The following is a 25,750-nucleotide window of genomic DNA, read 5'->3' as shown; positions in this document are numbered from 1 at the left end:
TCTTGTAGATGAATGGAAACAGGGGAGGGGCGAGCCCCACAAAGATGAACACATGGGACAAAAGCACCAACTCAGCCAATCGGATCGACCTCTCTGCTGTCTAAAACTGGAGGGCATCACTTCGAGTAAGGGCGGAAATAGGATGCCATGCCAACCAGGGGTTGACTAGTGTAGATTAATTGACAGACACTGGCTAAAGCATTGTGCTGTTGTGCACTGTTATATGTGATATATGACTCAGAAAGAAAAGATAAGGGGGTATGCTGTGGTTCAGCTGCATAGTCAGGATGTCATGCGTCTTCATTCAGACCTCTATACACAATGACAGTGAGTATCCATTCTTACAGGCATCTCTGAGCTTAGCTTCCATAGCCCACAGCCTCCCGCTCCCTTACTCCTCCACTATACAATGATTTGATGTAATGCTGTAACCCCAAATGGAACATAATGTAATCTCCCCCTGATGACAAACAGACTCAGACTGTGCCTTTCTCGTATAAAAGACAGCTGGCCAGACCCATTTAGAGAAGGGAATTCTGAGGGGACCCATGGTTAGGGAACAGAGTGAGATTATATTGGATGTTAACCTTGAGGATTTAAAGCATTCCATTAACTGTTTTAGATAGTTTTTGTCCACCATATTGTGTATAATGTTTTGAAATGTTTCTACCCAAGTATTTTTGATGAATAATGATCCATTTGACCAGAGGCTATCCAATGTTTTGTGATATGTAAACATAGTGTAGCTTTTACTTTTTTGAGTGTTATAGTTACTTTCGGTATGTATTATGGTTATGACAAAGAGGCTAATAGCTGCCTGGTAATCGGTTACTTCTGGTTCAGAATGGTTATTCTAATACATGATTATCACAGGCTCCTGGCTGCATGGCACACTAAGCATTATGTGTTGAACCAATGAAAATAATAAATTACAATTATTTTCTGTTTGAAATATTTAATTTCCAGAAAGAGCAGAACATCTAGCCCCAAAAAAACATGTGCCTTAGTGTAGGGATAGTTGATACAATAAATAATACTTTCACTAATGTAAAAAGTGTAATCAAATGAAGAAGAAAAAAACACAGTTTAATGTATTTATTTATGGATTTTGTGATTCTTAATTTTTTTTGCAAAGTCACTCAAAATACTCAATGTTTGATACCCATCTCTCTTTTGATGTTTTCTTTGTGTGTTGTTTCTTCTTACGATGAAGATGAGTTGACAATGTACATCATGTCTGTAAAGCTGCAGTATTTCATGCTTTTTGGAAAAATAGAGAATTATTAATTGTGTTAGACACAATTCTGTGAATTTTTTTATCAGTGTTCCAGTTAACTTTTCAAATTACGTAGATCGTTAGATGTTTTATGCTTTATCTTTGAGTAGAGGATACATAGTTATAGGCTAGCATATTCATGTCTTTTACAAACACAAGAGTGGGACTTTGAATTGAGCACAGCAAATTGTCTTTTGTTGAGTTTCACTGTGAGATTGGAGAGAAATGTCTGATGAGATGTTGATGGTTCTGACACTGTACCAACACTTAGTCTCCTACAATAGGATTTGCTGTATGAAATCATTTAAAAACACTTCCCATAACTTGTCTTTTTTCAGTATTTCAGAACAGACCATCATCTTATGGCGTGTCTTTTGCTTGTTTTCTAAGGTACTTTCTGTGTTCAAGTTTGTTGAATAAAAAGACAAACATGAAAACGTATTGTATGTAATTCCTCTCTCAACAGACCCCAGTATCCTTCCTACTGTATGTTAAAATGACTAAAAAGAATAACGTCTCACCTGCGCTATCTATTGGAAGTATTGACAACTGCAGTAGGCCTAAGAAGTGGCAATGCTAAAATAAAGAAAATGATGTGGTAGACAAGGCATTATTATTATTATTATTATTATTATGTGTGAAAATGACATATACACATACACTGATATTGCGTTGCGTTAGGTTAAGCAACCTGTGGCCATGATGATTAGACAAGTTATTATTGCGCGCCAGTGGCACTCATGTTTCTGACTAGGTGAACACTGCTACAACTCCTGTTGCGCATGCTCACACCCAGGGATATGAATAACTACAGTGGGATCGTTTGTTCGTGATAGGTGAAGACTCGCAACAAATGTAACCAGTATAGCCTACAGTGTCTGGATAAAGGTGACTTATCTGTATGTGTAAAGAAAACGTACGTTTTGAGAATTCATATAGACTACTTTGGAGTTTATATCCAACTAACGACGGGAAATTGACTCTTCTCTTTTGTAAACAGTTTTCAGTCTGTTCTATATGAGATCTGTCATTTTGCTTTTTATATAAAGGCATAATGGTGACAACAACTTCTAATATAGGATATTGATATTTTAAATGAAACCGTCATGATTCAAGAAGTGTTAGGGTTTTTAATCGGGGAGAGACTTGAAGGATCTAGACACCTCTCTTGCTGTCTGGAGTTGAACGGTGGCGACTTCCAAATTGTTCCGGTGGTAACCTCAACATCCTGATTCCACCTGGATATACACAGCACCTGTTGTTATTATTATTGAACAGTATGGAGACTATTGGGAAATTCGAGTTCAACAGGAAAGACCTGATTGGACATGGTGCCTTTGCCGTGGTGTTCAAAGGGAGACATAAGGAGGTAATTTGTATGCTATTATACATATGTTATAACCAGGGTGAGATAAGTCCTATATACATTTTATATTGAGAGATTGTATAACCGTTCATCTTCTGTCTTTCCCTTTGCCTTTTTCAGAGGCATGACATGGAAGTAGCTGTGAAATGTATTAACAAGAAGAACTTGGCAAAATCCCATTCCCTGTTAGGAAAAGAGATTAAAATATTAAAGGTAATAATTTGACGACGAAACTTTATGCAATTATTGTAAGTCCAGACCTAGACAAATTAACCATTCAATTGTTGTTCCCCTACACAGGAACTGAAACATGAGAATATCGTTGGACTACTTGACTTCCAGGTATGCGTCGATTTTCAACATCGTTATGTATTATTGACACACATGGAGCCTACCTGTACATGTCGGTATCATCACACACTGTTCTAGTTCTACACAATAAGCTGACTAACAGCTTTTCCTAAACCTGCTGTCACATGCGCAATTGTTGACATTCGATGTGCAGAACATTGCATCTCATTCGCTCATACTCTGTTGATAGGCGTGTATGTTATTAAGAACTGATATAGATAACACGTAGGGTACTAGGGGGTAACTAGCCCCCTGGAGTAGCTGCCCCCCTCCCCCTGTAATTCACATAAAGACCACAAGATGTCACCAAGTTTAAAAAATATATACAATTAGGAAAGCCTTAAGATAAATAATCCACCTGTTTAGAGAGAAAAATGTACTTACTTAAGTATTAATATGTCGGATGAGTGTGTTGGGGCAACCTTACTACCAGATCGTCTGAGGTAAAATACATTATAAAAGATAACAGAACTTAATTGCAGTTGTAAATGTTTCCACTAGTGGCTGATAGCTTTACAGTTAATGTTACTTTATAGCCTTTTAGCTATTTTACACAGCATTTTATGTCATACTGCTGGATCGCTAGCTACGTTTTTAAGAGGGAGCTTTTAAATTAGCATCTCTCCCCGTTTTCAGTCACAGGTGGGGACTGGATTACTGTAGGTGTGAGCAGTGCAGTAGGTGGGCTAGTGAGTTGTGCTCCAATTTTACTGGGGATAGCTTTTTTTGTGACCTACGTACAGATTAGAATCATGCAATAGCAGAGCATAAGAGAGTTGCCACAATGTTACACTCCAATGTGATTTAATGTTATATTCCATTCCAATATTATATTAAAAACAGCTATTGAAAACTTTTTGTTCCTGAATGTCATTTTAAAGACTGCTGGGATTTAAACTCCTACATTGTTCAAATAATATTTAGTGCAATTGTACATAATGGATTGTATGGAAAAGGAACAAAGGAAATTAATGTGCAGGTGAGTTAAGAGGGACTACATCAAATCTCCTCATAGTGCAGATATTAATGGTCACATGTGCAACACCCCCCCCCCCCCCCCACCATATTTTAATAATTACAATTAGACAACTAGACTTAGCTTTTAAGTATTACTTAAAGACATTTCTAAATAAAACGGATTAAATGGATTTTAACACACTTGTGTTAAACCCTATGCCATAATCTTCTACTCGGGTAACTGGCACCCCAATTACCCCTTTTCTAAAAACATTTCATGAAATAACAACAACAAAAAAAGTCTACTTTTTTTTCTACCATTTATTTCCCTTTATAGTTTAGTCACCTTAGCATGACCTTGAGTCACATAGCATTTTTTTTCAAAACGTTGCTTTTTGTGTCAGCAATTAGAAATTGTTCTTAGGGGGGTTCGTTACCCCCTCGTACCCTACGTCCACAAACTACAAGATCCAGAGAGTACTTTTGGCTTAGAGCAGGGCTGTTCAACTCTGACCCTGCAACGTGTGTAACGGCATTCAGAGGTGGAAGAAGGATCGGACCAAAGCGCAGCGTGGTAAGTGTTCATGATGATTTATTCAAAACGAACTGAACACTGAAATACAAAACAATAACGGATGTGAACAAAACGAAAACCGAAACAGTACCGTGTGGCTTAAACACTCACACGGAAACAAACACCCACAAACCAAAAGTGAAACCCAGGCTACCTAAGTATGATTCTCAATCAGGGACAACGATTGACAGCTGCTTCTGATTGAGAACCATACTAGGCCGAACTCAAAACCCCAACATAGAAAAAACAAACAGACTGCCCACCCCAACTCACGCCCTGACCATACTAAAACAAAGAATAAAATAACAGAACTATGGTCAGAACGTGACAACGTGGTTTTGCGTTGGTGGAAGAAGGAGTAGACCAAAGCGCAGCGTGGTACGTGTTCATGATGCCTTTAATAAACTGAACACAAACGAACAAAAGAATAAAGGAAAACCGAAACAGTCCCGTATGGTGAAAACACTGAAATGGAAAATAATCACCCACAACTCAAAATGGGAAAACGGGCTACCTAAGTATGGCTCTCAGAGACAACGATAGACAGCTGCCTCTGATTGAGAACCATACCAGGCCAAACACATAGAAAAAGAAACCCTAGACCTACAACATAGAATACCCACCCGCATCACACTCTGACCAAACTAAAAATAGAAACATACAGTGACAGTACCCCCCCCCCAAAGGTGCGGACTCCGGCCGCAAAATCTAAACTCATAGGGGAGGGTCTGGGTGGTCATCTGTCCGCGGTGACGGCTCTGGCGCAGGACATGGACCCCACTCCACCATAGTCTTGGCCCACTTAAGTGGCGCCTTTGGAGCGGCAACCCACACCGCCGACCTCGGACTGGGGACCCTTGCAGCGGGCCCCGAATAGACGGGAGACTCCGGCAGCGCCGGAGTGAAGGGCGGCTCCGGCAGCTCCGGAGTGAAGGGCGGCTCCGGCAGCTCCTGACAGGAGGAAGGCTCTGGAAGCTCCGGACAGGAGAGAGCACCTGGATGGAGGAGACGGAGAGACAGCCTGGTGCGTGGGGCTGCCACAGGAGGCCTGGTGCGTGGAGGAGGCACCAGATGGACCGGACCATGGAGGCGCACTGGAGGTCTCGAGCACCGAGCCTGCACAACCTGTCCTGGCTGGATACCCCCTGTAGCCCGGCAAGCGCGGCAGGGTGGAACAGACCGCACTGGGCTGTGCTGGCAAACCGGGGACACCGTGCGTAGGGCTGGTGCCATATAACCTGGGCCGAGGAGACGCACTGGTGACCAGATGCGCTGAGCCGGCTTCATTCCTCCTGGCTCGATGCCCACTCTAGCCCGGCCGATACGAGGAGCTGCGATGTAGCGCATCGGGCTATGCGTGAACGCTGGGGACACTGTGCGCCTCACCGCATAACACGGTGCCTGCCCGGTCAACCTCTCGCCCCGGTAAGCACTGGGAGTTGGCTCAGGTCTCCTACCTGACTTAGCCACACACATTTTTGGGGCTGCCTCTCGGGCTTCCTTGCCAGCCGTGTTAACTCATACTGTCTCCGCTCAGCCTTAGCTGCCTCCAAATCATCCTGCAGACGGCGATACTCCCCAGTCTGTGCCCAGAGTCCCTTGCCTTCCAGTATCTCCTCCCATGTCCATTTCTCCAGATAGCTCTGCTGCTCCTCATCACGCTGCTTAGTCCTTTGGTGGTGGGTAGTTCTGTAACGACCGTTGGTGGAAGAAGGTGAGGACCAAGATGCAGCGTGGTACGTGTTCATCATTATTTTAATAAACTGAACACTGAATACAAACTAACAAAATAATAAAGGAAAACCGAAACAGTCCCGTATGGTGAAAACACTGAAATGGAAAACAATCACCCACAACTCAAAATGGGAAAACAGGCTACCTAAGTATGGCTCTCAGAGACAACGATAGACAGCTGCCTCTGATTGAGAACCATACCAGGCCAAACACATAGAAAAATAAAACCTAGACCTACAACATAGAATACCCACCCGCATCACACCCTGACCAAACTAAAAATAGAAACAAACAAAGCAATCTACGGTCAGGGCGTGACAGTGGTTCCCCAACTGGAGGCCAGTGGGCCAATTTGTCCTCCCATGTTTCCTGAGCAAAAATAATTATAATAATAATAATTCATTGTTGGATATAAAAGACTGTAAAAACACCAGGAAATCAGCTCCAAGTGATTTTAATTTTGGAAATCTGTTCCCAAGTATTCTCATGCATAATATACATGTACATGTGATCATATAAAAATGTAAACAAGGTTTGAAATGAGTGTTTTAGTCAAATATTATATATGTTTAGGCTTTTTGCAGTCAATTTGCAGTCTACAAATTAGTATTATTATATATAATACACTGCTCAAAAAAATAAAGGGAACACTAAAATAACACATCCTAGATCTGAATGAATGAAATATTCTTATTAAATACTTTTTTCTTTACATAGTTGAATGTGCTGACAACAAAATCACACAAAAGTTATCAATGGAAATCAAATTTATCAACCAATGGAGGTCTGGATTTGGAGTCACACTCAAAATTAAAGTGGAAAACAACACTACAGTCTGATCCAACTTTGATGTAATGTCCTTAAAACAAGTCAAAAGGAGGCTCAGTAGTGTGTGTGGCCTCCACGTGCCTGTATGACCTCCCTACAACGCCTGGGCATGCTCCTGATGAGCTGGCGGATGGTCTCCTGAGGGATCTCCTCCCAGACCTGGACTAAAGCATCCGCCAACTCCTGGACAGTCTGTGGTGCAACGTGGCGTTGGTGGATGGAGCGAGACATGATGTCCCAGATGTGCTCAATTGGATTCAGGTCTGGGGAATGGGCGGGCCAGTCCATAGCATCAATGCCTTCCTCTTGCAGGAACTGCTGACACACTCCAGCCACATGAGGTCTAGCATTGTCTTGCATTAGGAGGAACCCAGGGCCAACCGCAAAAGCATATTGTCTCACAAGCGGTCTGAGGATCTCATCTCGGTACCTAATGGCAGTCAGGCTACCTCTGGCGAGCACTTGGAGGGCTGTGCGGCCCCCCAAGAAATGCCACCCCACACCATGACTGACCCACCGCCAAACTGGTCATGCTGGAGGATGTTGCAGGCAGCAGAACGTTCTCCACGGCGTCTCCAGACTCTGTCACGTCTGTCACATGTGCTCAGTGTGAACCTGCTTTCACCTGTGAAGAGCACAGGGCACCAGTGGCGAATTTGCCAATCTTGGTGTTCTCTGGCAAATGCCAAACGCCCTGCACGGTGTTGGGCTGTAAGCACAACCCCCCCCCCCCCCCCCCTGTGGACATCGGGCCCTCATACCACCCTCATGGAGTCATTTTCTGACCGTTTGAGCAGATGCATGCACATTTGTGGCCTGCTGGAGGTCATTTTGCAGGGCTCTGGCAGTGCTCCTCCTGCTCCTCCTTGAACAAAGGCGGAGGTAGCGGTCCTGCTGCTGGGTTGTTGCCCTCTTATGGCCTCCTGCACGTCTCCTGATGTACTGGCCTGTCTCCTGGTAGCGCCTCCATGCTCTGGACACTACGCTGACAGACACAGCAAACCTTCTTGCCACAGCTCGCATTGATGTGCCATCCTGGATGAGCTTCACTACCTGAGCCACTTGTGTGGGTTGTAGACTCCGTCTCATGCTACCACTAGAGAGAACGCACCGCCAGCATTCAAAAGTGACCAAAACATCAGCCAGGAAGCATAGGAACTGAGAAGTGGTCTGTGGTCACCACCTGCAGAACCACTCCTTTATTGGGGGTGTCTTGCTAATTGCCTATAATTTCCACCTGTTGTCTATTCCATTTGCACAACTGCATGTGAAATGTATTGTCAATCAGTGTTGCTTCCTAAGTCGACAGTTTTATTTCACAGAAGTGTGATTGACTTGGAGTTACATTGTGTTGTTTAAGTGTTCCCTTTATTTTTTTGAGCAGTGTATATTTATTCTTGGACATAAAATATTGTAAAAACACCAGGAAATCATCTCCAAGTGATTTTCCTTTTGGAAATCTGTTCCCAAGTATTCCCACGCATTATAGAGAGAAGGGATATACAAATGTAAGCAAGGTTTGAAATATTGTATCTGTTTGGGCTTCTTGCGGTCAATTTGCAATCTACATTTTTTTTGTAATTATGTTCCGCCCCCGACCATCCACTGAAGAAAAAATCTTCCCACGGCTGAATCTAGTTGATGATCCCTGCCCTACGAGGTCCAGAGCCTGATGGTTTTCTGTTCTACCTGATAATTAATTGCACACACCTTGTTTCCCAGGTCTAAATCAGTCCCTGATTAGAGGGGAACATTGAAAAAACACAGTGGGACTGGCTTTGAGGTCCAGAGTTGAGTTTGAGGGGCCTAGAGGTTTCTGTAAAAAATATTCCCATGTGAAGCAGAAGAACAACTTTCACGTGTAGACCAGTTTATGGCTGAGTGCTACAGTACCATACAGTAGGTAAGACTTTCTTGTCCCAAGTGGCAGCTGGCCTTAGAAGAAGCCAGCTGTTGGACCAGCTGAAGCCAGCTGTTGGACCAGAACAATCAATCTATAGATTTATTTTACTAGCCAATCCAATCCCAGTAAATGGGAGACATCTAATCTGATACATTGTTATAACATATCCGTTACTGTCAGTTGGCATCTGGTTAATGAATAAACTTATCAAATTTGCGTGTAGGTGAGTATCTCAATGTTCCCATCTCAGGTATTGTATGGGGCTTCAGCTGCAGCTGTATTTGGCTGTCCTTCCTTAAAGGCCCTATGTGGTTGTAAAATGATCCCGTCACCAGACAGACATTAGATGGTTTGCTGATCTGTTTGGGTTCACTGGTCTTAAACAGATGGCAGGGTGCAGCCGGCCTGCAAGCTAAATAAAGGCTTAAGACAACAGACAAGGAGCTCAGTCAGCAGAAATCTCCCCAGGAACAGTATTCAGCAACTTAATGAGTAATGATCGTTAATGACCTGACACCTGCTAGGTGATATGGAGACATGAAAGGAAGGGCTTTTGTCCTACTGTAATGTCGCTAGCTGTCATGTAATGTATCTAACATTTACTCAGCCCATTTTATCTCAGTTCCATTTTGTTTGGGTGACATTTGATTGATACAATGTATTGTATCTCTAAATGGGACCATTTGCTTTGAGTAACTGAGCAATATTTGTTTAATTATTAAAAGACCCACTGGGCACACACTGGTTGAATCAACATTGTTTCCATGTCATTTCAATGAAATTACGTTGAAACATCATGGAATAGATGTTGAATTGATGTCTGTACCATGTGGGGATAAAGGATACTGGTTTCTACTAAAACCTTATAAATTCAAGTGAAACCTGAATCCACTTCTTCACTCCCCTCCCAGTCACACCCTTATAATCCATTCAATAGCAGTCAGCTTGGACTGACAGCCTAAACCTCTCACCTACCTTGCTGCCAGCTCAACCCTGCATGATCGGCCAAATGGGAGCCAGCCCACTCTAAATTATGAAGGGGTGTCGTTTGTTTCTTATGGGATAGTCTCTACATGTATGCATTATTCAAACCTACTACATGTGCCCATCCCACTTGGGACTGTAGTGCATATCTAATTTAAAACAACCGTGGATGGAATTAATTTGCCTTGGGGGGAAAATGAACAGAACAAAAGTAATAATTATATATTGCAAAGGTTGTAGGTTTTTTTCCCCTTGTTGCCGGGTAAATGTATTTTGAACATACACAGTTTTAGTCAACATTTGCGATCTTAAAAATCTATATGGATATATTATGTCACCACAATCAATTATTTTTTATGTTTTCTCCAACAGGAAATGGCTGGGTGTGTGTATCTGGTCATGGAGGTAAGAGGAAGTCTGGTTTGCTTTATGTATAAGCTACTGTATACAGTATGTGGATTAATAGTGGTTGTAGAAAGAAAGAATTCAATTATATCTAATGAAATGTTCCATTATTTTCTGCTCACAGTACTGCAATGGAGGAGATTTGGCAGAATACCTCCACTGTGAGTATACTGTCACCTCACAAACAGAGCTTTGACAAATGTGTCTCTCCTCTTAACTCATGTTTGAACTTCAAAAGGAATTTAAACATCTTAACATCTTAAGCATTCTAGCACCTTCGTTGTGATTGTACTGTAGGGGTTTCAGGTGCCTGTATTAATACCCATTTGTATTGCTTAGAGTGAAGAACCAAACACAATTGGCTAGTGTGAAACAGGGTCAAACGAAGACCAACCAGACAAAGATTTGGTTGCAGGTTATTGTGATAAGCTATTGTTGTTATAGTAATAAAATCTGCCAGAGACTTTGTTGAGGACTTCGTTGCGGCCTTTGTTGAGTACTTGTAATCATTTTATTTTGAAAGATCATGAAAAGTAGAACCATAATCATCCTTGGGCAAAACAATGTGACATATAATTTAGATGTGGGTTACGTGCTGACACAATGCCTAGGCCTGTACAACTAATACTTAGAGCTTGGCCCAAATTAAGCCCAACATAGAGAACAGGATCTCTTTGTGATTAACACCAAAATGAATGTTTCCCTACACTCACTAAAGAAACACAAGGCCACTGAAAATATCTCTCCTTCACACACAGACCTAGAGTAACATAACAATATTGAGCAATGAATATACCTCCCTATTTTGCCTGCTCTCTCATAGCCAAAATGGACAATAATCGTCCCACTGAAACCATCATAAATCAACAGAATAAAACATTCTCTCCTCTCATACTCTTAGCAGAATATCAACGGACAATCTCCTCCTTCTATTACACTCACTCCCCTTCAGAAACAGTGACTAGACCGAGGGCATACAGATGTCTCATGGACTAAATTTACCATGTGTGCGTAGGTCGATGAGTCTATTTAAAGATCGAAGGCCTGTTGTGGCCTGATTTTGCTTTCGTGCAAGCTGTCTTGTTTTGTAGACAAGACATTTGCCTGCATCTCCTGTGCCTGCTCGCCCTTGCCATTAGCTTGGCACATCCAACACCCAGACACGCCTTGCAAGGCTTCTGTAGTACCAACATGACCTCATCCATCTGTCGCTGACTTATCTCCTCTCCTAGGGTGGAAAAACACAGAGGCTAAAAATACAGCCGAGGTGCTTGAGGGATTATGGTGTCAGTTAGTTATTCCTGTCCTTTACACATTTTGGAAGAAGTTCCTACAGCTAGCTATATATTCGTAACCGTACTACTGTCAGATCTCATGACCCTTGTCCTAATAACTTTATTTCCCATGTATGTTCTCCTGTTTGGCCTCTGACGTGACTGCAGCTAAGGCTACTCTGAGTGAGGACACCATCCGGATCTTCCTCCAGCAGATAGCTGGGGCCATGAAGGTGCTGAAAGAAAAGGGCATCCTCCACAGAGACCTCAAACCTCAGAACATCCTCCTCTGTCACCCTGAGGGACGCAAGTCCAGCCCTAACAACACCTGCATCAAGATAGGTTTGTGTTTTGGGATGTTTTGGGTAATATACTGTACATTAAGTACACAAAAGAGAAGCTGGACAGTTTTTGCTGCAGGGTGTGGTCGGGAACTGATTTGTTTGTTGATCAATGACGGTTAGTTGTCATATTGCCACTTAAAGGATACAGCTACCCTAGTCTCTTAAATCATTCACTTGGAAAGAGTCCATCATTTAGCCTCCAGTTTTCCCTTCTGAAAGAAAGAAACATTTCTCATCGTGGGTTTAGAGAATGAAAATAAGTGAAAACATGTGTTTTGAGATGTGTTTTTGGCTGATGATTTTGCCCTCTCTCCAGCTGATTTTGGCTTTGCACGTCACCTCCAGTGTAACACTATGGCAGCCACTCTGTGTGGCTCCCCAATGTATATGGTGAGAACCTCCTATTGCCCATACACATACACATCCTAACCCACCTTATGGTCAAATACTGTACCCACTGTGCTGTGTCTGTTTGTGCTCAGGCCCCGGAGGTGATCATGTCCCAGAACTATGATGCCAAGGCCGACCTGTGGAGCATAGGAACCATAGTGTACCAGTGTTTAACTGGGAAAGCTCCCTTTCAGGTGAGTGATAAAAACACACTCTCACAATTTTAGGAAACAAGAATGTTAGGAAGCGTATAGTTTTCTTTATAGTTACTTTACTTACTCATGCTAATCTAACATGTTTTCTAAAACCTCTGAATGCTCTTGCATAAGAAACTTCTAATAGGTCTTTTACGATTTCTAATGCCTTTCGGAACAGGCTGACTACCGTGGTTCATGTTATATTATGAAAGAACTGACCATAGATCATATGAAAGACAGCTGTTCGCATAAAGTACGAGAACACATCACGAGCCTGTGATAAACAGCATGTTCACACACACACAGCACACCGTGTGCCTCTCTGTGTGTTCCCCTGCTGTTATGTTACCCATGGGGGTCTGGACAGTGTGTCCACTTGTTCCGAAAGATCCCTGTTTACAAACAGCCAAGCTGCCAGGTGGATGAGGAAATGGCTGAGACCAGGGTAAACATTGTTTCACAACAGCCAGGGCAGGCAGGGGGTTTATCACCCTACCATCTAGGAGGCCACTCTATGCGGTGGACTGTGGCATATGTGGTTAGGGTTGATTGATGCTGTGCTGAATCATGTTTTGAGAGAGTTCTAGAGAGCTGTCAGCAAGTTTGCCAAGCGAGAATAGTTTGACTTATGTTCATGTTTCCTTGAAAGGCTAAGTGATCTGCCTGTTTATTAGGAAGTCAGCAATGATTTAGCTTTAGGTTGAAGCTGTCTGAAATTCGAAGATTTGAACCTTTGTACTTGGTATAGGGCTATTCCTGCATTAAATTATTTGAATAGCAATTACCCAGAGAGAAGCATGCCAGCACAGGCCAGTGAGTTCAGAGCAGACAGGGTCAGTGGCAGGGTGATCATGTGATGGTGTAGTGTTCACTTAGACTGTCCATGTCACCTGGTTTTAGTTGACAAGTCCTAAACATCCAGTGCACAATCAACCACAAAAGAGAACTAATAAAATGACAACGTGTATGTCCTCTGACCCGAAGTGTAAAATCACAGTTGATTTCTTATTAAAGGCAATTTTCTTTATTGCAAATTGTTTTTCATTCATCATTTCATTTTGCGGCAAAGCGTTAAACGTTTCATAAATAAAGTGCATGTGATTGTAAGTGAACAGTGTATTACAGCTGTTACAGACAGGATGTGTGTGTGTGTCCTGTGTTGTGTGTTCGTCATGTTATAGGCCAGTAGCCCCCAGGAGCTGCGTCTCTTCTATGAGAGAAACAGGGACCTCCAGCCCAGGTTAGTAGTGAGACCTGCAGGCCTCTGCTCTGAGAGTCGAAACACACACACACACACAGGATTAGGTGTGAGGATAGCATAAACAGGCAGATCTGTCTTATGTGTCTAATCAGCTTACTGGCAGATTACTTTAGGTAACCCTATAATGTCCAGTCACCTCCAAAATGATTGGCCCCCTTGATAAAGATGAGCAAAAAAGACTGTATAAAATAAATAATTCAAACACCGAGCTATATTGTAAGCTCCAAAAAATAGGACAATTATATTATTCATACTAAATCGTAATTCGGAGTCCACAGACGCAGAGTCCATAGTCCAGCATCCCATTGTGACACATAGCTACTCGGCTCTCAGACCACCATCTGTGGGGGATGCACAGTCCAAACATACACCTCGCCAACATTCCCAACCAACGCGAATCGGAGAACATGTCCTCTATTCATTTGAAAGTGTTGACAGTTGGAGAAATTGCTTGAGCCACACTGAGAATCCGTAAAGTATGGAAGACAATGGTCCAATATGCTGGGGCGGCAGGGTAGCCTAGTGGTTAGAGCGTTTGCCTAGTAACCGGAAGGTTGCAAGTTCAAACATGTTTTGGACTCTGATAGGCGCTTAATACAATTTCTCAGAGAAAGAGATTTTATTTAACGCTTATTTTTATATATATTTTTTTATAGATGTCAACATTATTGCCACACCTAAAGATTCTTATACACTCAAGTTTCACGTTTTATTCGGCACATACACAAGTACAGTGAAATGCATTTCTTGCATGCAGTTATCAGTATCAGTGGTTCTATTTCTAAAAAGTCAAGTAGAACAAAAACACACGAGAGATAGAAAGAAGAAGAACACGACCACGTAAGTAAGCTACATACAGGATCAGTTCCAGGGTCAGTGCCAAAAGCATATTTACAATGAGCAGGGATACTGAAGAGATAGATAGATGTGTATAGGGGGAAGGTGACTATGCATCAGGATATATGGTAAACAGAGTAGCAGCAGTGAATATGATGATTTTATGTGAGTGTGTGTACTTGTGTGTAGAGTCAGTATGTGGGTGGGAAAATGAAGTGTGTGTGTGTGTGTGTAGAGTGTGCATAGAGTGAATGTGCATAGAGTCAGTCCGGTACCGCTTACCATGTGGAAGCAGAGAGAACAGTCTATGATTTGGGTGGCTGGAGTCTAATGATTTTTCGGGCCTTCCTTTCACACCGCCTAATATAGAGGTCCTGGGTGGCAGGGAGCTCGGCCCTAGTAATTTACTGGGCTGTCCGCACCATCCTCTGTTGTGCCATGCCATTGAGGTCGGTGTAGTTGCCATACTAAGCAGTGATACAACCGGTCAAGATGCTCTTGATGGTGCAGCTGTAGAATTGTGTATCTCTTATTCAGGGTCACAAATATTATCCCCCTATCCATCCCCTTTGAAGTGCAAAACAGCCATATGCATTTGTTATATTTTAATCTTTTACTTTGTGAGCTTGTGTATTTGTGTCACTCAGGGGAATACCAGTTTAGTAGAACTCTGTCTCTGATAAAGCCTGTGATAAGGATGTGGATGTTTGTGTGGGTTGCAGGGTTTAGTATTTGCTTTTCACTATTTATAACAGCTGTTAGCTGCCTGCTACTGCACCGCTATCACTTTCCACATGACCCAGATATATCACACAGACACACACACACCACGGCTCCCCTTACAAAAAAGATTGCGTTCAGAGTGCAGTCTAACTGCAGTGTGCTGCAAATACTGCGTCCAAAATACCACAGTCAACTGCAGTTACTGCACTTTCACTGCAGTTTCAAAACGGCAACCTTTTATTGTAAGGGTCAGGGTGTCAAAAGGCCCTGAGTCACTCAAACATAAACACAGGCACACGGCCACACTCAGTCAGTATCATATCCCACAGTCTTGCTCTTAGTGCTAGGAAAACACAACCACATTACAGCTCAGGGTGTCATAACAACCTGATACATTGCTTAGTAAGGGATAATCAATGAGGGCTATGCTTTCTGTGGAAAATAATGCATGACGTGGAAGGTGTGTTCCACGACACGTTAGAAACTGGGTGGTTCAAGCCCTGAATGCTGATTGGCTGACAGCGTTAGTATATCAAACCGTATACCACGGGTACGACAAACCATTTATTTTTACTGCTTTGATTACATTGGTAACCAGTTTATTATAGCAATAAGGCATTTCAGGGGTTTGTGGTATATGGCCAGTATAGCACGGCTAAGGGCTGTATCCAGGCACTCCGCATTGCGTCGTGCTTAAGAACAGCCCTTAGCCGTGGTATATTGGCCATATACCACAACCCCCGGGCCTTATTGCTTTTATAAACTATCTCAAAACATAATCTTATAAATAGTCAATACACACAAACACAAAACAGTCCAATGTGTGATATTACTCTGTGTCCTTGTTTTGTCTTAAGGTCATTAAAGATATATGTTTTCAAAGTGAAACCTGTAAACCTGTGTTTCTCCCAGCATTCCACGGGAGACATCAGTCCACCTGAGACACCTGCTCCTGGGCCTGCTGCAAAGGAACCATAAGGAGCGCATGGACTTTGGTTAGCCTCACTCACTCTCTCACTCACTAACATTTGCACTGCTGTCTCAATCAATCAAATGTATTTATAAAGCCCTTTTTATGTCAGCCGATGTCACAAAGTGCTGTACAGAAACCCAGCCTGAAACCCCAAACGGCAAGCAATGCAGATGTAGAAGCACGGTGGCTAAGAAAAACTCCATAGAAAAGCCAGAACCTAGGAAGAAACCTAGAGAGGAACCAGGCTCTGAGGGGTGGCCAGTTCACTTCTGGCTGTACCTGGTGGAGATTATAACAGAACATGGCCAAGATGTCATAATAATCACAGTGGTTGTCGAGGGTGCAACAGGTCAGCACCTCAGGAGTAAATGTCAGTTGGCTTTTCATAGCCGATCATTCAGAGTTAGAGACAGCAGGTGCGGTAGAGAGAGAGAGAGAGAGAGAGAGAGAGAGAGTCGAAAACAGCAGGTCCGGGACAAGGTAGCACGTCCGGTGAACAGGTCAGGGTTCCATAGCCGCAGGCAGAACAGTTGAAACTGGAGCAGCAGCATGACCAGGTGGACTGGGGACAGCAAAGAGTCATCAGGCCAGGTGGTCCTGAGGCATGGTCCTAGGGCTCAGGTCCTCCGAGAGAAGAGAGAAAGAAAGACAGAGGAGAAAGAGAGAAACGAGAGCGAATTAGAGGGAGCATACTTAAATTCACACAGGACACCGGCTAAGACAGGAGAAATACTCCAGTTCTTTTGTGTTTCTTCCATTTGCGAATAATCACACCAACTGTTGTCACCTTCTCACCAAGCTGATTGGCGATGGTCTTGTAGTCCATTCCAGCCTTGTGTAGGTCTACAATCTTGTCCCTGACAAGAGAGTTCTTTGGTCTTGGCCATGGTGGAGAGTTTGGAATCTGATTGATTGATTTCTTCTGTGGACAGGTGTCTTTTATACAGGTAACAAGCTGAGATCCCTTTAAGAGTGTGCTCCTAATCTCAGCTCGTTACCTGTACAAAAGACACATGGGAGCCAGAAATATTTCTGATTGAGGGGGTCAAATACTTATTTCCCTCATTAAAATGCAAATCAATTTATAACATTTTTGACGTGCGTTTTTCTGGATTTTGTTGTTGTTATTCTGTCTCTCACTGTTCAAATAAACCTACCATTAAAATTATAGACGGATCATTTCGTTGTCAGTGGGAAAATGTACAAAATCAGCAGGGGATCAAATACTTTCCCCCCTCACTGTAAACTATTGCAGCATAAATACTGGAGGCTGAGAGAGGAGGGGTTGGGAGACACTGTGGCCCTGTCTGATATGATGCCTTTTTCACTGGAATGGAACTGCAATCAGTCCTCGCAATGTCAGTCTTATTTCAATTTATTTGACATTGTTTACCCACACAGATGAGTTTTTCCATCACTCTTTCCTGGAGTCAAGTTCATCCACAAAGAAATGTGAGTATCCCTATAAGCCATACAGGCAAATTGCTCTGTGGATTAGAACTGCATTTTAGACAGGTGTGAATTATTAATGAGTTCTAATGTACAACTCAAGTTATTTAGTACCTAAATAAAGAGTACCAAAGCCATGGCATGCCCCCAGTATGAGGTTGGGATTAGTACCACAGTAACCATGTCCTTCATCATTCCAGCCTCTCCGGTGCCCATGCCCTCCTACCCCAGCTCTGGGTCTGCCAGCTCCTCTAGCAGCTCCTCCACCTTTCACCTGGCCTCCTCCCCTCAAGTGAGTCCCCCCTCCTCTCTGGGGAGTGATAACGATGATGAATAGGATTTATATAGCACTTTTCCAAGTGCTCAGCCCAATGCTTTATAATGTGAAGGGGAAATGATCTGCTACCAATACCAGTCACCTAGGGTCTAATATTAGATATTTTCCCCTTCAGCATTCCGATGCGGTGCTGCAGAGACTCCAGCCCAAGGCCGAGCCCACCCCTTCCCGGTGCACAGCCCTCCACTACAGCAGGAACACCTCCTCTGAGATGGATGACTTTGTCATGGTGCCTGCCCAGTTCCCCAGTAAGACACCCTATCTCTCGCTCTCTGTCTGTCTGTCTGTCTCTGTCTCTCTCTCTCTTTGTCTCTCTAGCTCTAACTTTACCAGCATTGTGTTCTTGATATGGGTTTGATTAATGCTGTAAACGCATGTGACTGATATGTCCCTGGATCCTGTTTTGTTACCACCAGGTGAGATCACATGTGACATGGGAGATGGGTCACCTGTCCAGGGCAGCATGTTGTACAGTGGGTAAGTTGGGCACAGGAGAATGATATAACTCTGTTGTATTTAATATCAGGAAATGTATAGTCCTACTGTAGAAATCTGTACAATGGAGATGGTTATGAGAGGTCCTTATAGCAGCAAGTAGATAGTGGGTAACACTGACTGACTCTGTCCTGTACCTTTGTCTTGATGATAAAGGAGCTCTCTGCTGTCTGCTGGGGTACTTGGGAGTCTAGGCAGGACACCACCCCCCTCTTCACCCCTCTGCCCCCCTAATCCTGTTAGGTAAGAGCAGGGCTGACTGAGGGGGACAGATGGGGAGTAAACCTGGGCTATTAGAAGTTTCACAGCATTTGTCAATCTCACCCTCATTTAATCTGACCAGACTTTAGTATAAAGCACACTCCTGTTTAACTGATAGGTATCAAATAATAACATCCTTTAGTGTTTGTCATACTACAAACATTGTGGGAGAATGGACCTGTCCTAACTTAGAGATACAAATCTATGAGGGAACAAGTAGTGTTCTTGCAGGCATTTACTGTGTTTGTTTCCCTTCAACCCCCCGCTGTGTTCAATCCTACAAAATCACTGAGGTGTACTCATCCTTTTCCTCTCACCCCTCCCTTTTTGTCTGTGCAGCAGGCCTGCAGAGTTCAATGGGAGTAACTACAGCCAGTCTGTACCCATTCCTGTCCCAACACAGATCCACAACTACCAGCGCATAGAACAAAACCTACACCCCGCTGGCCTGCATGGCTCAACCAGGTACATCTCTCTATCTCTCTCACTCTCTCCTTTCTCTCTCTGTGGGGCATTTCTACCGTGGGGGTGTATTCTGGAAATTGTTGATGACACGTTACACATCTGTTTCAGGGCTACCCTTTGCTGTGTTGATAGTAGTAGTGGCAGTTCCCCAGGGAGTAGGAAGACTGGAGCCTCCCTTCTCCCATCAGGCCCCGGGGGGGCAGTGCTCAGCCACCGCAGGCTGTCAGCTGGAGGGGCCAAACCCTACCAGCCCTCTCCACAAGGTACAGTAGGGATCCCCTCAGACCTCCATTACTGCATTACTACAATACTCACTGTAACATGTGCTTCTTCACTTCTCTTCCCACAGTGGGCACTATCCCAGAGACCCCAGAGCAGACTGGCCTCTTCAGCACCTGGACAGGACAACAGAGCCCTCAGGTCATCCACTAAACAATGTCACATTTAGTGGTCTCTTCTGCAAGCTCAAGAGGGAAGTAGTTACTCTATAATACAACATTCTCATGTTGTTATTTTCCTGATTCCTGCTTAGGCCACGCCTCCACATGAATTCCCCCGGCCCACCAGCTTTGAGGATTTTCCCATCATTCCCACCCGAACACGGACAGTATCAGACTTGAGCCACATCAGCAGGGTCACAGGGAAGAGGAAGGGCCCCTTCAAAAGGTTAAAACCAGCTCTACAGATACTGGCTATCTGATATCCATAAGTGTGGTAGTGGGCTCTATCTTAAGGTATGATTGATTAATGATTAAACGTGTCTGCTGACGCCCTCTGAAGGTATCTGTGTGTGTGTGTGTCCTATCTCCAGGTCTCTGAGTGCAGGCCGTCTGTCAGACATGATGCTAAAGGCTGCTTTTGGAGCTCAGCTGCTGGATGGAGGAAGTAACGAGAGCCTTCCCACTGAGAGGTCCATGGACACCACAGGTACCAGGGCACCATGGGCAAACCAAGGGGATTGGGTTTTGAGCTGTGGAAAAAGATATTGTTTGTTTCTAATTGTGTAAGCCTGTTATTGCCCTTGGGTTAGACTTTATGTAATTGTGCCACTGCCCACTCTTTTCATATATTAGGTAGGGTCTTAATCTATCCTGGACACGCCTTATCTATAACCCATGTGAGGCTTGACAAGAAAAGTAAATGTTTGATAATGTTCCTGACTGCAAGTCAGTGGGTATATGACCATACATTTGCATTGGAGGTCCATGATCAATGTCCATGACATTTCAGCCAGTAGACACCATTTCCCCCCCTGATGTGTCCCTACAGCTCCAACTAGTGGTGCTCTGAGGGTTGCAGGAACCTCAGCCTCAGGCAGTCCCACCTCAGTCGTGTTCACTGGGGGATCTCCATCCAGAGGAAATGCCGGGACCCCACCAAATCCCACCAGGACGTTCTCAGGTACATAGGGATCTTCAACTACCTTAGAAGGGTTTCTTATTTGGTTCTCATAGTAGATCAGTATAGTCTGATTAGACATTCAGAATTCCAGCATGGTATCAGGGTCTATGTAATGGGATGTGCAGAGGGAGAAATGCTTTGAATCCTATTAAAAAACGTTTTCATATTTGATATTTCCTTTTAGCAGTGGGTTCCCCCAGCTATGTCAGCCCATCCTGGTCAATCAGCAGAGGAACCCATAGAGAAGTACATAACTACCAGCACATTACCCACCCCATGACAGCCAGCCCAGACAGGGCCATAGATTTTGACCCTCCAGAGCTCCCAGAGGAGACACTGATGGGGGTAAACACATAAACACTCCTTTATAATATATTAGATCTCTGCACATGAATGGATTCATCAGTTTGCACATTGCCAGAAACTAGACTGTTGACAAAATGCAATCCTTTCTGGCTCTCCTTCACAGCAGTGGCATACGGATGGCCTGAGAAACCTGCGCTTCACTCTTGCCTTTGTCCACTGTGTCATGGAGATAGCCAGTTCTAAAGACACTGGACTTGAGAGTGAGACCAGTGAGGACGCTCCTGATGTGTCTTTCCTGCAGCAAAGCCTGGTGGCTGATCAGATCAGTCTTCTAAGTCGGGAGTGGGGGTGAGGGGATGCATTTCTGTTATTGATTCCCTGAGCTTTAAAATTGACCAATTTTTTTTTTTTATCACAGCGTAATGATGTATTTTTAATACTTCAAGATGTATTTATTTTATTTTGGGGAGTAATCTTTTTGTGTAAGTTAACGTTGGTACTCACAATGTGTTTATCGCAGCTATGCAGAGCAGTTGGTGCTGTACATGAAGGCTGCAGAATATCTTTCGTCTGCATTACACACTGCTATGGAGGACATCAGAGAAGGCAGACTCTTCCCTTCCTCTACAGTCAAGCAAGGTGAGACATGGGACCATATTTTCCTCTTCTCATTGATATGTGCAAAACAAAATGGCCATTAAATCCTGTTAATCCCGAGAGTTTCGACTTCCCCTCGGCCCCGTGGAAATTTAATTAGCATAATTTTAAAAATCCCCATCAAAATCGGTCAGATATCTGTTTTTTTTTGCATTGGATGCGTCTCAATCCAACACATCTGCAGATGTTGCACTTCCACATCTGCAGAGCTAGAACGGTGTTTGTCAGATCATGAGACATCCCGAAAATCGGTCTTCTCACGAAAACGTCTGTAGCATTCAAACGGTTTGGCCTACAGACTATTGGAAAGATGAGACTCTCACGATCACGATGGTGTTTCTCCGTTTTGTTCTACGACCCCCACAAGCGTCTTGGGATTATTTTGAAATCGGTACAGCCGATCTTCCAACTTCTGTCTGTAGTGTCCGAACAAGTTGGGCTTACACCTTCTGTGGAAAGGTGAGTCTCTCCCGAACACGTCCATGTCAGTTGTTTTGCTCTAGCCTCACAAGACTCGTCTGAAGGTCCCCTGGTACCAGTTTTTATGGAGATAGTTTAGTGCCAAAAATAAAGGGTTAATAAATACATGTCCCCCAAGAAATGTATCGTGTCCTAGAATTCTCAGATATAGGACAGACACCTCAAAACAAACTTCCTTTTGATTCCCCAGCTTTGACAGGGTTTAGACTGTAGGAGGCTAATGATCATGCTTTATAAAGTGTATTAAATGAAAGTCATTTCTCCTGTATGTAGTGATGAAGAAGATGAATGAGCTGTATAAGAGCAGTGTGACGTCCTGTCGGTCCCTCAACGCCCGCCTGCAGAGCTTCCTCCTCAACAAGCAGAGACTGATGGACCACATGAGCAACATCACTGCAGAGAAACTCATCTACAGTCACACCGTGACCATGGTAAGGCCTCCTCTCTCTCACTGCACAGTACTGTACATTTCTGTGCTCCCATTCTTTCTCTGTCTAGTGGTCTACAGTATTGTGTAACAAACTCATTGGACATGCATATTGTATGATATACGATGAATATTAGATAGAGTAAATATCATTTTATGACATTACTTTTACTGCAGTATTTATGATGTGGTTATAATATTGTAAGAGCAATGTTAATAGCTGAGTGTGTGTGTTGCTATTTTCCAGGTGCAGTCAGCAGCCCTAGATGAGATGTTCCACCGTGGCCAGGCGCCCATCCAGAGATACCATAAAGCCCTTCTGCTCATGGAGGGCTTGTCCCTTACCATCACAGAGCAGGCAGACATCGACAACATAAGTAAATGTAAGTAGCTTATAGTATAGATACACACGCGCACACACACACACACACGTGCCAACATGTGCACACACACACACATCTATTTGAAGATATGAATTAGGAATGTCTCTCACTGTGTTTCCCCCTTTGTTTTGATCTCAGGTAAACAGTGTATTGAGAGACGCCTCCTCTCTGCTCTGCAGACTGCACAGGGTGATTGAGCTTAAGGCTTTTGGACTATAGCTACAATATTAGCTGAACCTCTGAGCTTGGTTAGAGCACCTCCAGACCTCTGATGTCCCTCTGATGTCCCTCTGTCCTATGTGAAGATGGAGCACCTTGGACTGTTGACACATATAAGCACTTTGAACTGAACATGCTCAGTAACAAGGCCACTGATATGGCTGCTCTCAACCCACAGCCTAGCACAAAACATTTTTAGTACCAGAAGAGAGGAGAAGAAGAGTGGGTTTGGTTCTGTCTGACTCCACTCTGAGAGCAGTGTGTGTTGTGTTTCATGCTACAGTATGTTATGCCTGGCCAATAGTATGTTACTGTTAATCTACTGGATTTATCAGGCGTCACTGGACAAAATGTATTATTTTCATCTCAAATTAGCTCATTTTACTTGAAATAGTTGTTTGAGAGTAAATAGATGTCTGAGAGTGTAATTTAATGTACAGAAGGTGGCACTCAATAATAGAAGGGAATTTGGTAAATATCTTTGGTACCAGCTGGTGTTATATTTAAAGATGCACTATGCAGAAATCGCTCCACCATTTCAGTTTATGGAATAAAATAAGCAAGTATAGTCTAGAGAATCATTGTACCATTTAAACTGCTGTGAAATATATTTTCCAAAACCAAAAATATTGTACTTTCAGCTGTTTGAGGCTGGTGTACAAAACCAAAAATAAAAGACACAAAAACGAAACTTAAGAACGGGATGAATAGTGCACATAGAACAGATCTACTGCGTATTAGACTTGCTTTCAATGACGTCAGACAGATCTATAACACACATTTCTATGTGAATTTGGTCTTCGCCCAAAATGTTACAAATTGCAGCTTTAAACTGGAGGCAAAAATATGCATCATTTTCGGGAGTTGGAAAGTTGTGTAAGAGAAAGTGAAGACCAAGTATTGCCAATTTGTAGCAGATTATTTTTTTTTAAGGATTACTGTCTTTTTTTTTAAACTGCTTTTAGCAATGTGTATGTTTTTGACAAGCCACTGTAGCACAAATACATTTATGATAGACTTATTCATAAACTGTTAGGAACTTGTCAGAGAATGTCATTACTGTATTGTCGAGATCTTAATTTTCTGTAAAGAGTGTCAAATTTCAAGCCACTCTTTCCCAGTGTTCCCAGCAAGATGGTCATTTTACTCAGCGAGCACCACATCGAGCTGCATGCTTTTGTCTGTTTTTGCACAAATATTAGTGAATGATCAGTAATGTATAGGCTTGTGGATGAGGCAAATAAATGGCTGAAATAGGTTAAACTTCAGTACAGAAAACCTGTCCTGTATTTTATATTTTTTGTAAGATTTTGTATAAATCTGGGGGGTTTGTTTTGTGTGGAGTGGTTGGTTTTAATATTTCGTTTTTTATGACTGCCTTGTTTCATTTGAATGAACCTATTTCTGTTTTTACATTCAATGAAAATGGTATCAGCTTTCCGAATTACTTTTTGACTAGGCACCTTTTGAATATTAAATGTCCTTGTAATTATTTTGACTGTATGTTATTCTTGTTCACCAAAACCAAGCTGCCAAAATCAGTTTCATATGAGAATATTGTGTAAGAATGATTCAAATATATGTTACATTATGTGGGATGTTTCTGTTGTCCTCTAGCCTACACACGCCAGCTGCTCCACAGAACATTTGACCAAATGCAGAGCTACAGTATAGAGGAGGCATGTTTTGATGTGAGGCATTAGTAGATGGAGGTAAAATATACTATAATATTTTGAATAGTCATAGCTCATGACTAAGTATTATTGTGTGACTCATAGAAAGGTTTCACACTTGGTTTTAGGGAATAAAGAATAAAAACACTCAATATTTTAAAGAAGCATGAGAGATACTCAATTGGCTATAGCTAGTTTTTTTGAAGAACTTTAGAATAAGCACCCATAGAGGTACTAGAACGCGCCTTTACTAAGAAACTCTCCCTCTATTCTCTGTTGATGTACAAAGAGGATCGTATTTTATTTAAAACTGTTGATTGGTTTAAATTCTTGTCAATCAACCTCGGTCTAGGGTCGTTCAGGGCCTTTGAAACGGAACTGCTTCCGGTTCTTCAAAGAATAGATTGAAACTTCTATAAGGGATCCTCGGGACGGCCAACCCTGACGTCACTCCATTGAAGTGGCAGGGCACACCAAGGCAGGGTACCCAAATGTGAAATCTTATGTTTATTAGACTCTGATGATAAATAAATAGAAAATATTCCTGTAAAGACTGTTAAATATTTAGGAATACATCTGTCAAAAAACACTCAGTCAGACAACATTTGAATTTCTCTCCTAAAATTAAGAAAACCAAAAATATAGTTAATAATTGGCTACAAAGAGATCTTCCTATACTTGGGAGAGTACTTCTGTCCAAGGCAGAGGGACTGTCTCTTTTTGTGTACCCCTCATTATCTTTATGTGTAAATCCTGCTACTTGTAAAGAGATCAATAAAACCTTTCTTGACTTCATCTTGAAAAATAAGTATCACAAACT

The 25,750-nt window shown here is 42.8% G+C and overlaps 2 protein-coding genes and 1 long non-coding RNA gene across 7 annotated transcripts in view; 2 read left to right on the top strand and 1 right to left on the bottom strand.

Annotated features, from left to right (window-relative positions):
• Positions 1-1,713, top strand: part of LOC110535948 (adhesion G-protein coupled receptor D1) — a 44,209-nt gene extending 42,496 nt beyond the window's left edge. For both annotated transcript variants that reach the window (XM_021621357.2, XM_021621356.2), the window contains one exon: positions 9-1,713. In XM_021621357.2, the coding sequence (XP_021477032.2) occupies positions 9-104 (96 nt within the window). In that variant the 3' untranslated portion in view covers positions 105-1,713. The remainder of the gene's footprint in view (positions 1-8) is intronic.
• Positions 1,165-3,279, bottom strand: LOC118937367. Its single transcript, XR_005034675.1, has 4 exons — positions 3,038-3,279; positions 2,728-2,825; positions 1,798-1,852; positions 1,165-1,260 (listed from the first exon to the last, which is right to left on the bottom strand). It is a non-coding gene; the product is annotated as an uncharacterized LOC118937367 (long non-coding RNA).
• On the top strand, positions 2,054-24,749 carry ulk1a (unc-51 like autophagy activating kinase 1a). Of its 4 annotated transcripts, none has more exons than XM_021621360.2 (27): positions 2,054-2,645; positions 2,763-2,855; positions 2,943-2,984; positions 10,346-10,378; positions 10,503-10,539; positions 11,821-11,994; positions 12,313-12,386; positions 12,479-12,580; positions 13,765-13,823; positions 16,317-16,399; positions 17,779-17,829; positions 18,027-18,118; positions 18,279-18,411; positions 18,580-18,640; positions 18,815-18,901; positions 19,259-19,384; positions 19,493-19,647; positions 19,734-19,804; positions 19,917-20,050; positions 20,196-20,311; positions 20,654-20,785; positions 20,973-21,130; positions 21,255-21,439; positions 21,612-21,730; positions 22,502-22,659; positions 22,903-23,038; positions 23,177-24,749. In XM_021621360.2, exons 1-27 carry the CDS (start codon positions 2,556-2,558, stop codon positions 23,233-23,235), a joined length of 2,760 nt encoding a protein of 919 aa, XP_021477035.2. In that variant the 5' UTR covers positions 2,054-2,555; the 3' UTR covers positions 23,236-24,749. The 4 variants fall into 4 exon arrangements, with proteins under 4 accessions (XP_021477035.2, XP_021477034.2, XP_021477033.2 ...); XM_021621359.2 differs by having other exon boundaries at positions 2,055-2,645; positions 19,262-19,384; positions 20,970-21,130; XM_021621358.2 differs by having other exon boundaries at positions 2,055-2,645; positions 20,970-21,130.
• Positions 24,750-25,750: the final 1,001 nt, after the last annotated feature.

This window comes from Oncorhynchus mykiss, chromosome 11, assembly GCF_013265735.2.
Source record: "Oncorhynchus mykiss isolate Arlee chromosome 11, USDA_OmykA_1.1, whole genome shotgun sequence".
In the NCBI taxonomy this organism is placed as follows: domain Eukaryota; kingdom Metazoa; phylum Chordata; class Actinopteri; order Salmoniformes; family Salmonidae; genus Oncorhynchus; species Oncorhynchus mykiss.
Note: the sequence above shows the minus strand (reverse complement) of the source record. Positions and strands in the feature narration are given on the sequence as shown.